This window comes from Dreissena polymorpha, chromosome 8 (assembly GCF_020536995.1).
Source record: "Dreissena polymorpha isolate Duluth1 chromosome 8, UMN_Dpol_1.0, whole genome shotgun sequence".
In the NCBI taxonomy this organism is placed as follows: Eukaryota; Metazoa; Mollusca; class Bivalvia; order Myida; family Dreissenidae; genus Dreissena; species Dreissena polymorpha.
This window is the reverse complement of record NC_068362.1, coordinates 62,847,265-62,859,787: the sequence shown is the minus strand read 5'-3', so window position 1 is coordinate 62,859,787 and position 12,523 is coordinate 62,847,265. Positions and strand designations below refer to the sequence as shown.

The 12,523-nt window shown below is 38.3% G+C and overlaps 1 protein-coding gene across 3 annotated transcripts in view; it reads right to left on the bottom strand.

Moving 5' to 3' along the window:
- Nucleotides 1-12,523, bottom strand: part of LOC127843149 (probable ATP-dependent RNA helicase DDX41) — a 62,979-nt gene that overhangs the window by 22,619 nt on the left and 27,837 nt on the right. For all 3 annotated transcript variants that reach the window (XM_052373004.1, XM_052373005.1, XM_052373006.1), the window contains one exon: nt 1,600-1,696. In XM_052373004.1, coding sequence (XP_052228964.1) covers nt 1,600-1,696 — 97 coding nt within the window. The remainder of the gene's footprint in view (nt 1-1,599; nt 1,697-12,523) is intronic.

Here is a 12,523-nt window from a genome sequence, read left to right as displayed (position 1 = left end):
TATGGCTACAGACAGTTGCCTTTATGTATGACTATCAACCTTTGCCTCCATGTATGGCTACCAATCTTTGCCTCCATGTATGACTACCAATATTTGCATCCATGTATGGCTACCAACCTTTGCCTCCATGTATGACTACCAATCTTTGCCTCCATGTATGACTACCAACCTTTGCCTCTATGTATGGCTACCAACCTTTGCATCCATGTATGGCTACCAATCTTTGCCTCCATGTAAGGCTACCAATCTTTGTATCCATGTATGGCTACCAATCTTTGTATCTATGTATGGCTACCAACCTTTGCCTCCATGTATGGCTACCAATCTTTGTATCTATGTATGGCTACCAATCTTTGCCTCCATGTATGGCTACCAATCTTTGTATCTATGTATGGCTACCAACCTTTGCCTCCATGTATGGCTACCAATCTTTGCCTAAATGTATGGCTTCTAACCTTTGCCTCCATGTATGGCTACCAACCTTTGCCTCCATGTATGGCTCCCAACCTTTGCCTCCATGTAAGGCTACCGACCTTTGCCTCCATGTATGGCTACCAACCTTTGCCTCCATGTATGGCTACCAATCTTTGTATCTATGTATGGCTACCAATCTTTGCCTCCATGTATGGCTACCAACCTTTGCCTACATGTATGGCTTCTAACCTTTGCCTCCATGTATGGCTACCAACCTTTGCCTCCATGTATGGCTACCAATCTTTGTATCTATGTATGGCTACCAACCTTTGCCTCCATGTATGGCTACCAACCTTTGCCTCCATGTATGGCTACCAACCTTTTCCTCCATGTATGGCTCCCAACCTTTGCCTCCATGTATGGCTACCAACCTTTGCCTCCATGTATGACTACCAACCTTTGTATCCATGTATGGCTTCCAATCTTTGTATCCATGTATGGCTACCAATCATTGTATCCATGTATGGCTACCAATCTTTGCCTCCATGTATGGCTACCAACCGTTGCCTCTATGTATGACTACCAACCTTTGTATCTATGTATGGCTACCAACCTTTGTACCCATGTATGGCTACCAATCTTTGCCTCCATGGATGGCTACCAATCTTTGCCTCCATGTATGACTACCAACCTTTGCCTCCATGTATGACTACCAATCTTTGCCTCCATGTATGGCTACCATTCTTTGCCTCCATGTATGGCTACGAATCATTGCCTTCATGTATGGCTACAGACAGTTGCCTTTATGTATGACTATCAACCTTTGCCTCCATGTATGGCTACCAATCTTTGCCTCCATGTATGACTACCAATATTTGCATCCATGTATGGCTACCAACCTTTGCCTCCATGTATGACTACCAATCTTTGCCTCCATGTATGGCTACCAACCTTTGCCTCCATGTATGGCTACCAACCTTTGCCTCTATGTATGGCTACCAATCTTTGCCTCCATTTATGGCTACCAACCTTTGCCTCAATGTATGGCTAGCAACCTTTGCCTCCATGTATGACTACCAACCTTTGCCTCCATGTATGGCTAGCAACCTTTGCCTAGATGTATGGCTTCTAACCTTTGCCTCCATGTATGGCCTCCAACCTTTGCCTTGATGTTTTGCTACCAACCTTTGCCTCCATGTATGGCCACTGCTTCCACTCCCTTCAGCAGTAGGTATTCATGTATGGCGTCCACATCTTGCTTTTTCTCAGCAAACACCAACACCTGAAATATGAGAAATATATACCTGCAATATGGGTAAGATACACTTGCAACATGGTTAACATACACCTGCAATATGGGTAAGATTAAACACCTGCACTATGGGTAAGATTCACCTGCAACATGGGTAAGATTAACCTGCAATATGGGTAAGATACACTTGCAACATGGTTAAGATACACCTGCAATATGGTTAAGATTAAACACCTGCAATATGGGTCAGATTCACCTGCAACATGGGTAAGATTCACCTGCAATATGGGTTAGATGCATCTGCAATATGGGTAAGATGCATCTGCAATATGGGTAAGATTCACCTGCAACACGAGTAAGATACACCTGCACAATGGGTAAGATAAACCTGCAACATTTGTATGATAACCTGCAATCTGGGTAAGATGCATCTGAACTATGGTTAAGATTCACCTGCAACATATGTAAGATAAATGGCAAACAAGAACATCTGAAACATGGGTAAGATAAATGGAAAAACAAACATCATGGGTACAATAATTGACAAACACAACCAACAACATCATAGTTACAATCTATGACAAGCACCAACACCTGCATACACGGTAAGATAAATGGCAAACACCAAGACCTGCAACAGGGGAAGATACATGACAAAGACCAAAATGTGAAACATGGGTTAGATAAATATCAGTTGAGCTTGTCAAAGTATTATTTCATAAACTCTATCTATAATGCCCTCTGACGGGGTGCAGAAACTTGGCATAAGGAGGGCTTGGACGGGATAAATCGTGTCTTAACAAGGCGATTCATGTGCCGTTCAAGCCCTGTAATGTGTTTTTCATATCCATATACTGGTCAACGCGCAGTTAGTAATGGCTGGATTCAATGAAGTTATATTATGAACTTTGTTAATAACTCCAGCCTTCGACGCCTTTCCAAGCATAAATGGGGAACTGAATAAGCACCAGTTTCCTCATGCATGCATGGATAAAGGCAATGAATATTTCATTACACTTTTCAAATTATACCATCTGCACTCTCTTGACAACAGCTTTATTTTATTGGCAACCTCAATGAAGTTAAGGTTATTTACTCAACACTTTCAAAAGACTATGCTGTAAAAGTGAGTGTTTATGTACCTTCAAAGTTCCTGCTGTATGCTTGAAATACTTCAGTGACAATATGTTGGCAGTATTAATTTTTAGAAAATTTAGTTGGAACGAAAAAAGATAGACCTGTACGAAACTGTCAAAAGAAACATCTATGAAAACAATGACTTATTCTGACGATATATTTATCCACCACAACAAGTTAATTCCAAAACAATTTTTTTTTTAAAGTAAAATTCATTTAAATTAATAAATACTTACCAGCTATCTTATAGCTTACTCCTTTCCAAGGGGAATTAACCCATCCGGAAAATTAACTGGGAACCGGCCACATCCATACTGCAATATAGACTAGGTTAAACATAGTGCAATGCAAACCAGGCAAACCAGCCGTTAATATTCTTTCAATATATATACAACAAGAAATGTGTTTGTCAGAAACACTATGTCCCCTTCTGCGCCGCATTGATTTTTTTTGAACCTTTGACTTTGAAGGATGACCTTGACCTTGACCTTTCACCACTCAAAATGTGCAGCTCCATGAGAAACACATGCATGCCAAATATCAAGTTGCTATCTTCAATATTGCAAAATTTATGGCAAATGTTAAAGTTTGACGCAAACAAACTCACAAACAAACAAACACACAAACCAACAGACAGGGCAAAAACCATATGTCCCCCACTATAAGTGGTGGTTGACATAAAAATATTAATCGAATAGCGGGGTGGGAGGTGGGACTTACCGATAGCAGGTAAGTATTTAATAATTAAAATGAATTTTACTTTTTTTTTTTTTAATGTCATTAATACTTTACCTGCTATCTTATAGCTGATTTTGCAGCTGCGGTGGGAAGGCTCGTATATATTTTCCCATCACAGTAGAACCCATAAACAGGGTTATCAGCTAATGATAGCAAAACCCAAAACAAGGGTTATCAGCTAATCTTCGTTAAAACGGTATTAATTGTGACTTCTTGGACATAGTAAATATGTCTATGTCGTAAAGAAGACACTACCGTTAGTGAAACCACAACAAGACCAAACATATACAAATTGTATTGTTTGCACTTGAGAAAACGAAGATAAAAAGATGAAAAAGTTGGTCGGATTCCTCCAGAAACAAAACTTGGAGCATGTCAAAAAGTGGGGTGTGATTAATATACGCCCACAAAACAGACAGAGCTCTTAATTCATGCCGTCAGATCCTAAAAGGAATGAGTCCTTAGATTAGAGATAAGAATAAACCTTCCTTAGTCAAGGTCTAACCCCGAGAAATAGAAGCCGCAGACACATCTCCCCCCCTTTTTTTGGGAAATGAAGAGTGTCTTTTGAGAACATCGAATGGACTTACACTGCTGAGATAGAACTTCAAAGCCCCGATTGGCCATAGAAGTTTATCCTCATGTTCATGTCTACCAGTTTAAGAAAAACTTAAGCCACATAGAGGAGTTGATATTAAGCAAGGAATCCTGGCTGACACAACAAAGTGAAGACGACATTAGATCTAACTGAAATTGGGCGTATTCAACAGAAAAAGCATGAATTTCACTTCTCCGTATGGTAAAAGCCATAATAAGAAGGAAAACCGTCTTAAAATCATATTGGAACTGTTAATAAACCTGATGAAAAGGTTCATAGGAAGCTTATTAAGCAACCCAATAACACATGTCAAATCCTCTCTACGAAAAACATAGTGTTGAAGTTCCATAACTTGGATCAGTTCCAAAATAGGTGAAACAGCACAGAGTTGTGATGACATACACAAACCAAGGTATACGAAAGCATAATCTGTATCCTTTGATGGAGATAAGAATAAATTTCTTATCATCAAATATAAAGATGAGAAAAACCTCTATGCATCTAGCAGAGTGATTAAGGTAATAAATATGCTCTCGAATACCCAATCAAACAAAGAATTTCCAGAGAACAGTTCTGATGGAATTATCCTTGCAAAAGTAACAAGGATTGAAGCTCTAACAGAAAAAAAGAGATAACTAAATAATGGCCAGACATGTAGTGGCACATGTTTTGATCAGTATAAAATATGGCAAAAGCTCACCAAGAAATGAATATAATGGATGAAATATAAACGTAAGTATCAAGAAGAACTTGTAGTACGAGGAGCCATTCAATTCAACCAATTGGTAATTTAATTGGGGTCTATGTGATATGTAATGTTCTTGTCATGTGATATATGCTTGTTGCTTTGTATGTTTGATTACTATTTTTATTGCATAATAATGTTTAATGTTCAGGTGTTATTGGCCACTAGAACACGACATATCTTATTTATATTATAAATAAGTATGATCTATGTTAATCATAATATTACCATTATTATTATAATTATGCATCATACTTAATATGTACAGTCCACTCTCGTTATCTCGACATCGGATATCTCGATATTCTCGATATGTCGAAGTAAGCTCAATGTCCCAACTTTTTTCCTTCTTTATCTATATAAATAAACATCGCATATCTCGATTTTCGTTATGTCGAATAATCGATATCTCGATATAAAATTTTGTCCTGAGTCCCGATTTTACATGTATTTACTGTGGTTTATCTCGAAGTGCGAATAACTGTGTCAGTGTCGGCAAAAGGTGAGAAATTTTTTCTTTGATTCATCACCGTACCGCTTCGCCCGGCTGCTCCCGATACATGTGTGAAATGTCGTTAGCCATTAACACTTGAGTAAGGCCTGTCACTTTAACATCAATTAACTGCAATTAATACACAGCTTGCCGAAAGACTAATTGTTTTTACAAACACCATTCCAAAATGCATTGAGTTATATTTTTGCGTATATAAACCGTCGCCAATTTGCATAATGTTGTTCTATCATTGAACTCCATCAGTCATTTTCATTAGCATTTCAAACTACAAAAGATACATGTGCAGTTCAGTATTCCGGAACGTGATTTACGCATGTTCAGATGGAAAACCCTCGTCTTGATTGGACGTCAATTGCATCATAACTTTAAATAGCAACATTACCGGATGTTTACACGACAGTTTAGAAAAATTATAACCGCATGTGTTCATGCAATTCTGTAATAGGTAAAACGTCATTTTAAGCATTTAAATAGCAAAATTGATCGTGCCTCGTAAAAACGCGTATATATCAGGTACAGAGTATTATGCCACACGGTGACGGCTTTAGTTAGACCTCTAAGCAGGTATTTAGATGTTAAAAACAAGGTAAATATTCGTCTCGTTTTTTCGTTGAAAACGCATAATCGGATATCTCGAACTCTCGTTATCTCGATATTTTTTCTTGTTCCCGCCGACTTCGAGATAACGAGGTGGACTGTAATTGTTTATTTTACAGGATGGGACATTTCCATAGATTACTACATCCTGATCACTTGTTTGTGACCTATGTATTTACATGAATACAGTGATACGAGAAAAACTGAACCATATTGAGTTATATTGTCCTCGTGTATAAGTTAAAACCCCAAAGAACCCCAGAGTTATACAAGGAGTGATAATATGTTCACCTCTGTGTCTTGATGTAAACCACGATCAATGTGTGTTAATTGAAACCATCACAAAGGAGTTGTGAAAATGTGTTGTAAATGAAAAACAGCTAAAAAGAATGCTTGCTTTTCAAGATGTTGACGTGCAGGTGATATTCATTAGGATACCACATACTTGAGAATATCGTGATAAGTGGTTCCAGGTGAGTGTCCCAAACCTTCCCTGCTCACATCTGTATAAGATGTAAGGAAGGCTGTGGAAGAAGAAGCAATACACCTTCTAGTCTAGACACCACTGATTAGTGGAAAATAATGACAAAAAGATGAAAATCTTGTCATTGAATAATCATGAGATAAAATCCAATAGACTTAAAACTAAATCTGAAACGGACGTAAGACGTCTCAGCAGAAAGACCAATGACCGGACAGGTAAATACCAACTGGATGCCGGAACCATTAGTCAAGGATGGGTGGGGAAAAAAAAATTTCACACTAACAACCGACTTGAAAGTTGGTAGAATAGTAAAGTGTTGAACACTTTTAAGTCTATGGCCTATCTACAGTAGCCTCTTTCTTGAACCAATAAAAGGCACCTTTAAAATCTGGGAGAATAAAGGTCGTGATGTCATCAATTTGCGAAATACGGAAATATGAATGAAAATGGTACCTGCGGCATCGGAGGTGTGGTGGCAGAATTGGTGAAAACCCCAGGAGTAACCTTAGGGTGGTCCACCTTTGCCGGCAGAAGGCTTGGAAGTCTTCAAATCTGGCTTGGTTAAGCCCTTATTTCAAGAATCATTAGCAGACGAATTCCGATAGAAATACGACCAGTTATAGGAATAAGGCCTGTTAGGGCCAGAAGTGTAAAAGAAGAAGAACTTTAAGAGGAAAAAGTGGTTCTTTGTAATAAACTTGTCTCCAACAAGGGAATATTGAAGATGAAAAGAGAATATATGGTTCCTCCAGATCCTTAGTATCTAAGATCTGAGTTCAATAGCTCCCAAGTCATCTACAAGACTGTGTCCGCCCTGCAGTCAAGCTGGTAGGCAATCCTATGTATCAGCCCTCTCTCAGTTGCCATTTCTCCAACATGGAGTAAATAACTGAGAAAGTAGGACATAATGTCAGAAAACTGACCCAGCAGTTTGGAAACAAATCCAAATTGTTAGTTGAATCAGGTACAGGGGACTAGTAGCTTTTACCGCCATCAAGCAGTTTAGGCTAAGTCATGTCCTAAGGGACTTTCAGTGACGATGGAGCAGAAAAATTGTTGATTCCAGTAACTTGAAAACATGCACTGGTGTAGGAGCAATGGAAAAGCAGAAGTCGACACAAAATGTCGTCTTGCTAATCCTGCTAGAGTGACGTGTCCCAACTGTTCCGTGACAGTGACTGCAAAGTCTGTAGCCAACAGGTAAAGCGGTTAAAAAATTCATTCTTAGGGTATCGAACATAAAATATAGATCTGATTAATAGAGGTCAAATAGTAATGTTCGACCTCAATGTTAAATTCCGAGCCCGCTTGAGCCCAACCATCTGCAAGACCAATAGTCTGCATGTAGCCGGCTAAGATAGCAGTAGAATTAATAGATGTATTTCATAATCGTTTAATATCAGTGGTTCATATCCAGCACCAAAATGGATTAGTTGGGAAAGACAAACCATAGACCAAGTCAGCGGAAATGATTTGGAAACCAACCGTCGCCAGTAGAACATCGGTATTTAAAAGCACAAAATGTCATTGAGACTGTTGAATCCATAAAATATTGGAATCAGTAGAATCATAGCCAGGGGTATACAACTAGGTAACATAGAAGATACCCGTGGGCTACAAAATCTGACCGATGAAAACACTGGGTAATACCGGTGATTGGTAACTGGTGACCCGACCGGTCAATGACCGTTGACTATAGTGAACGAACCAGTCCATAATATGACCGGTGACGTTACCAGTTAAAGATCGAAATATGGTGGAATCCATATGGTCTGATATCAATGCCGAGAACTGCTCGGCAAAGAAGAGTGTGCAAAAATCCAATCCAATGGCGATGAAACATCATTAAAGCAGACGACGAACAATCATTCGATGACGAAGAAGAGGAGGAAGAATAGTCTGATGATGATTACAAAGAAGATGTGTGAAAATAATCCAATGATGATGAACGACTACTTATTCTGAACGGTGACCAGTAATCGGTGATATCACCGATGACTGGTGACCGATGTCCGGTGATTGGACCGGACCGGTCATAATATGACTGCATCAGAATGGAAATATCTGGTGCAGAAGAATGACCATCCACGAAGTCATCCAATTGATAATGTAAACCGGAAAACAAAGGTAGATTATTAGTATTGATAGGCACAAAGTGTCCAATGTAGTCGTAGTGGAGAGATGAACACCTAATCTCGAAGTCCGAAAGTTAAACTAACTAGTGTTTGACACAAATACGGTTCTGTGACTGCAACATGTGTGGATGCCATAAAGGTCTCCGTGAGCGTTGACGTGATCGCTTACGAGCGTATCGACGCTGAGAAATGCTCAATGAAGGAGAGGTGTATTCGATGAAGAGGCGTGTCCGATGTCTATCCTGTTGTATTTATGGTGGCAGCTCGTTGACGATGAGGAGTCCTTCAATGGTCCGATGATGATGAAAAACTTCTTCTTCTGACCGTTGACCGGACCATACCTGTGACCAGACAACTGACCGGTGATGACCGGTGACCAGACGGTCAGACGTCGATCGATGCAGAGCCAAGCTCCGTGATCAACTTGCTTGGTGACGTACTGGTCGATGTCCGTGACCAATGCCCTTAGGCAAAGACCGGCGTATGGGGTTGCCATATAGTCTGATGTTGACCGACTGTTTAACTTAATAAGCGCAATACAGTTGCCATCTTGCCCAGTACCCGGTGACTGATGCTGCAACTTGGAATCCATGGTCTGCGAAGTCACCGGGTATTTATCAACTCTTGTATCTGCGACCATCATGTAGTCGATTATGTGAAAAACAAGAGATGTGTTCGTCAGAAACACAATGCCCCCTATTGCGCCGCTTTGAATTTTTATTTTTTTTTTTTTACCTTTGACCTTGAAGGATGACCTTGACCTTGAACTTCCACCACTCAAATGTACAGCTTCATGAGAACACCACTTTGAAAAAAATAAAAATAAATTTTTGTTTGACCTTTGACCTTAAAAGATGACCTTGACCTTGAACTTCCACCACTCAAAATGTGCAGCTTCATGAGAAAGCCGCTTTGAATTTTTTTATTTTTTATTTTTTTTTTTACCTTTGACCTTGAAGGATGACCTTGACCTTGAACTTCCACCACTCAAAATGTGCAGCTTGATGAGAATGCCGCTTTGAATTTTTTATTTTATTTTTTATTTTTTTGACCTTGAAGGTTGACCTTGACCTTGAAATTCCACCACTCAAAATGTGCGGCTTCATGAGATAAACATGCATGCCAAATATCAAGCTGCTATCTTCAATATTAAAAAAGTTATGGCCAATGTTAAAGTTTTCGGACGGACAGACGCCATATATTTTACATTTGACCTTGATGGATGACCTTGACCTTCACCTTTCACCACTCAAAATGTTCAGCTCCATGAGATACACATGCATGCCAAATATCAAGTTGCTATCTTCAATAGTGAAAAAGTTATGGCCAATGTTAAAGTTTTTGGACGGACGGACAGACGCCATTTATTAGACATTTGACCTTGAAGGATGACCTTGACCTTCACCTTTCACCACTCAAAATGTGCAGCTCCGTGAGATACACATGCATGCCAAATATCAAGTTGCTATCTTCAATAGTGAAAAAGTTATGGCCAATGTTAAAGTTTTTTCGGACGGACGGACAGACTGACTGACATACTGACGGACAGTTCATCTGCTATATGCCACCCTACCGGGGGCATAACAAGAGCAAAACATATTCGACAATAAACTGGTTACAGACCAGATTATCATACGGCACATAAAATCATTATTTGCCCATAATGAAAATAATTAACATTCTCTCAATTATTATTATAAAAGAGAAAGTCAATTGTACGTATAATACCACTGCCGTAGATCATAAATTTAACACAAGTTTAATTCAAAACAGATGTAAAACAAGATAAGTATTGATGCAAAGCATCAAAGGGCGTCGGGAATTTCAGTGTAAAAGGCACTCAATGAAGTTATATGGAACGATTTTTTTCTACTGTAAATATTAATATATTGGCCGATTATTTTGAACAAAATAGAAAAAGATACTGGTATAACCATTATCTATGATTTTGTGTTATAGCCCCCAAATAACCATTATTTATGATGTTTTGTTATAACCCCCAAATAACCATTATCTATGATTTTGTGTTGTAACTCCCAAATATTTCATAGTTCATTTTATTTACATTGGTTTCCATTTTTATTACTGGTATCCGTGTGCAGTTTTTATTAATGGAACAGAACTGTGTAGGTTTTACAAATCTGCTTCATCTTGTAAGCGTAATTTCATATTTTTCTCAACTTCAAGGGGAGATGATTCTGAACTTATTCTTACGTTGCTCATTTACGATAGGGGTTGAGTACTCATTGATATGAAAACACTGTAAAAGTTTGAAAAAAAAAAATGAATGAAAACTGTTAATTGTATAAAGAAGCTGCATTTCACAATACATGTTGTTTACTTTGAAATTCAGTAAAAGATCATAATAGATTTATTGCTCCAATATTCATCATTTTCAATAGGGTTCGAGTAATACTGATATAAAAACACTTAACGAGTTTGGAAAGATTCAGACAAAAGTTGTGAAATCTTTTAAACAAGTGGAAATTGTATATTTTGTCAATTTAATAGAAAACAAGGGACAAAATTGTCACAAAACCAGGTTTTCATTGTGATAAAAAAAATCTGATAAATAGAGAAAACTCAAACTGAACTTTTGAAATGAACAAACAAAATTACCCCCCTTTGTAAGTTTGTTTTTAAAAAAAATCTATTTTTAGTCGTGGCGACCTTGACATTGGAGATATTGACGTGATTCTTTCGTACGACACACCGTCCCATGATGGTGAACAAATGTGCCAAATGATTTTAAAATCTCACAATGAATGACATAGTTAATGGCCAGGACAAGCTCATTTATGGCCATTTTTGACCTATGAACTCAAAGTGTGACCTTGACCTTGGAGATATCGACGTAATTATTTCGCGCGACACACCGTCAAATGATGGTGAACAAATGTGCCAAATGATTTTAAAATCTGACAATGAACAAAATAGTTATGGCCCGGACAAGCTTGTTCCGCCCGCCCGCATTCGCCAATCTAATAACCAGTTTTTTCCTTCGGAAAACCTGGTTAAAAATTATGGACTTATTGTCCCGATGTTTCTCATTTTAAATGAGGTAAAAATGCTCATTGATATGAAGACACTGTAAGCTTGGAAAGAATCTGATGAAAAATGTATACAAAATCACCTAACCAAGCAGTTTTTCACTTTTATTTTTAAATTCAAAGAGACATAATTCTGGACTTATGGTCCGATATTGCTCATATAGAGTTTGGGTTGGGTCCTCATTAATAAAAAAAAACCTGTGAAAGTTTGGGAACAATTGGATGAAAAGTTTGGACTTCGAACAAGGATTTCAAAATTTCTCAAATTCTAAGGAAGATAACTATGGATGTAATGGTCGGATAATGCTAAAGGGCCCATACCACCTGTATAGTAATACGTGTAGCGCTTCGCGCTCTTTATGTGGTTCTTAAAAAAAACAACAGAGAAGTGCTTGACTCTAGGGAAACCGGTTGCTGGGACACAGCTCCTCCTTGATAAGCGGCTGCTTCCTTTATCGCAAGTCATTGTTACAATCAATAATACGTGTCGCTTTTTCGCGCTCTATATGTGGTAGGGATAGGCCTATGATAGACAACCATAAAAATACATGGATAATAGATGTGTTGTTTGCATTTATTTGTTAATATAAAAACACGTGTAGTTTTTATAAGATATTTAAGTGATGTAAGAAATTTTAATTAACATTGTCACCATGTTGCATCCATTAATTTTAATAAAAATGTCCAATTGTAGTAAAATGGATTTTAAAAGGTCTACATAAAATAAAGCTTTATTATATTTATTAACCTGAATGAAAAAATTGTCAGCAGCCGAACTATTCCGTTTGTGCCGGAACCCGGGATTAAACCGGGGGCCTTTAGATGACTGTTGCGTAAACAACTTCAGTCTAACCCTCTC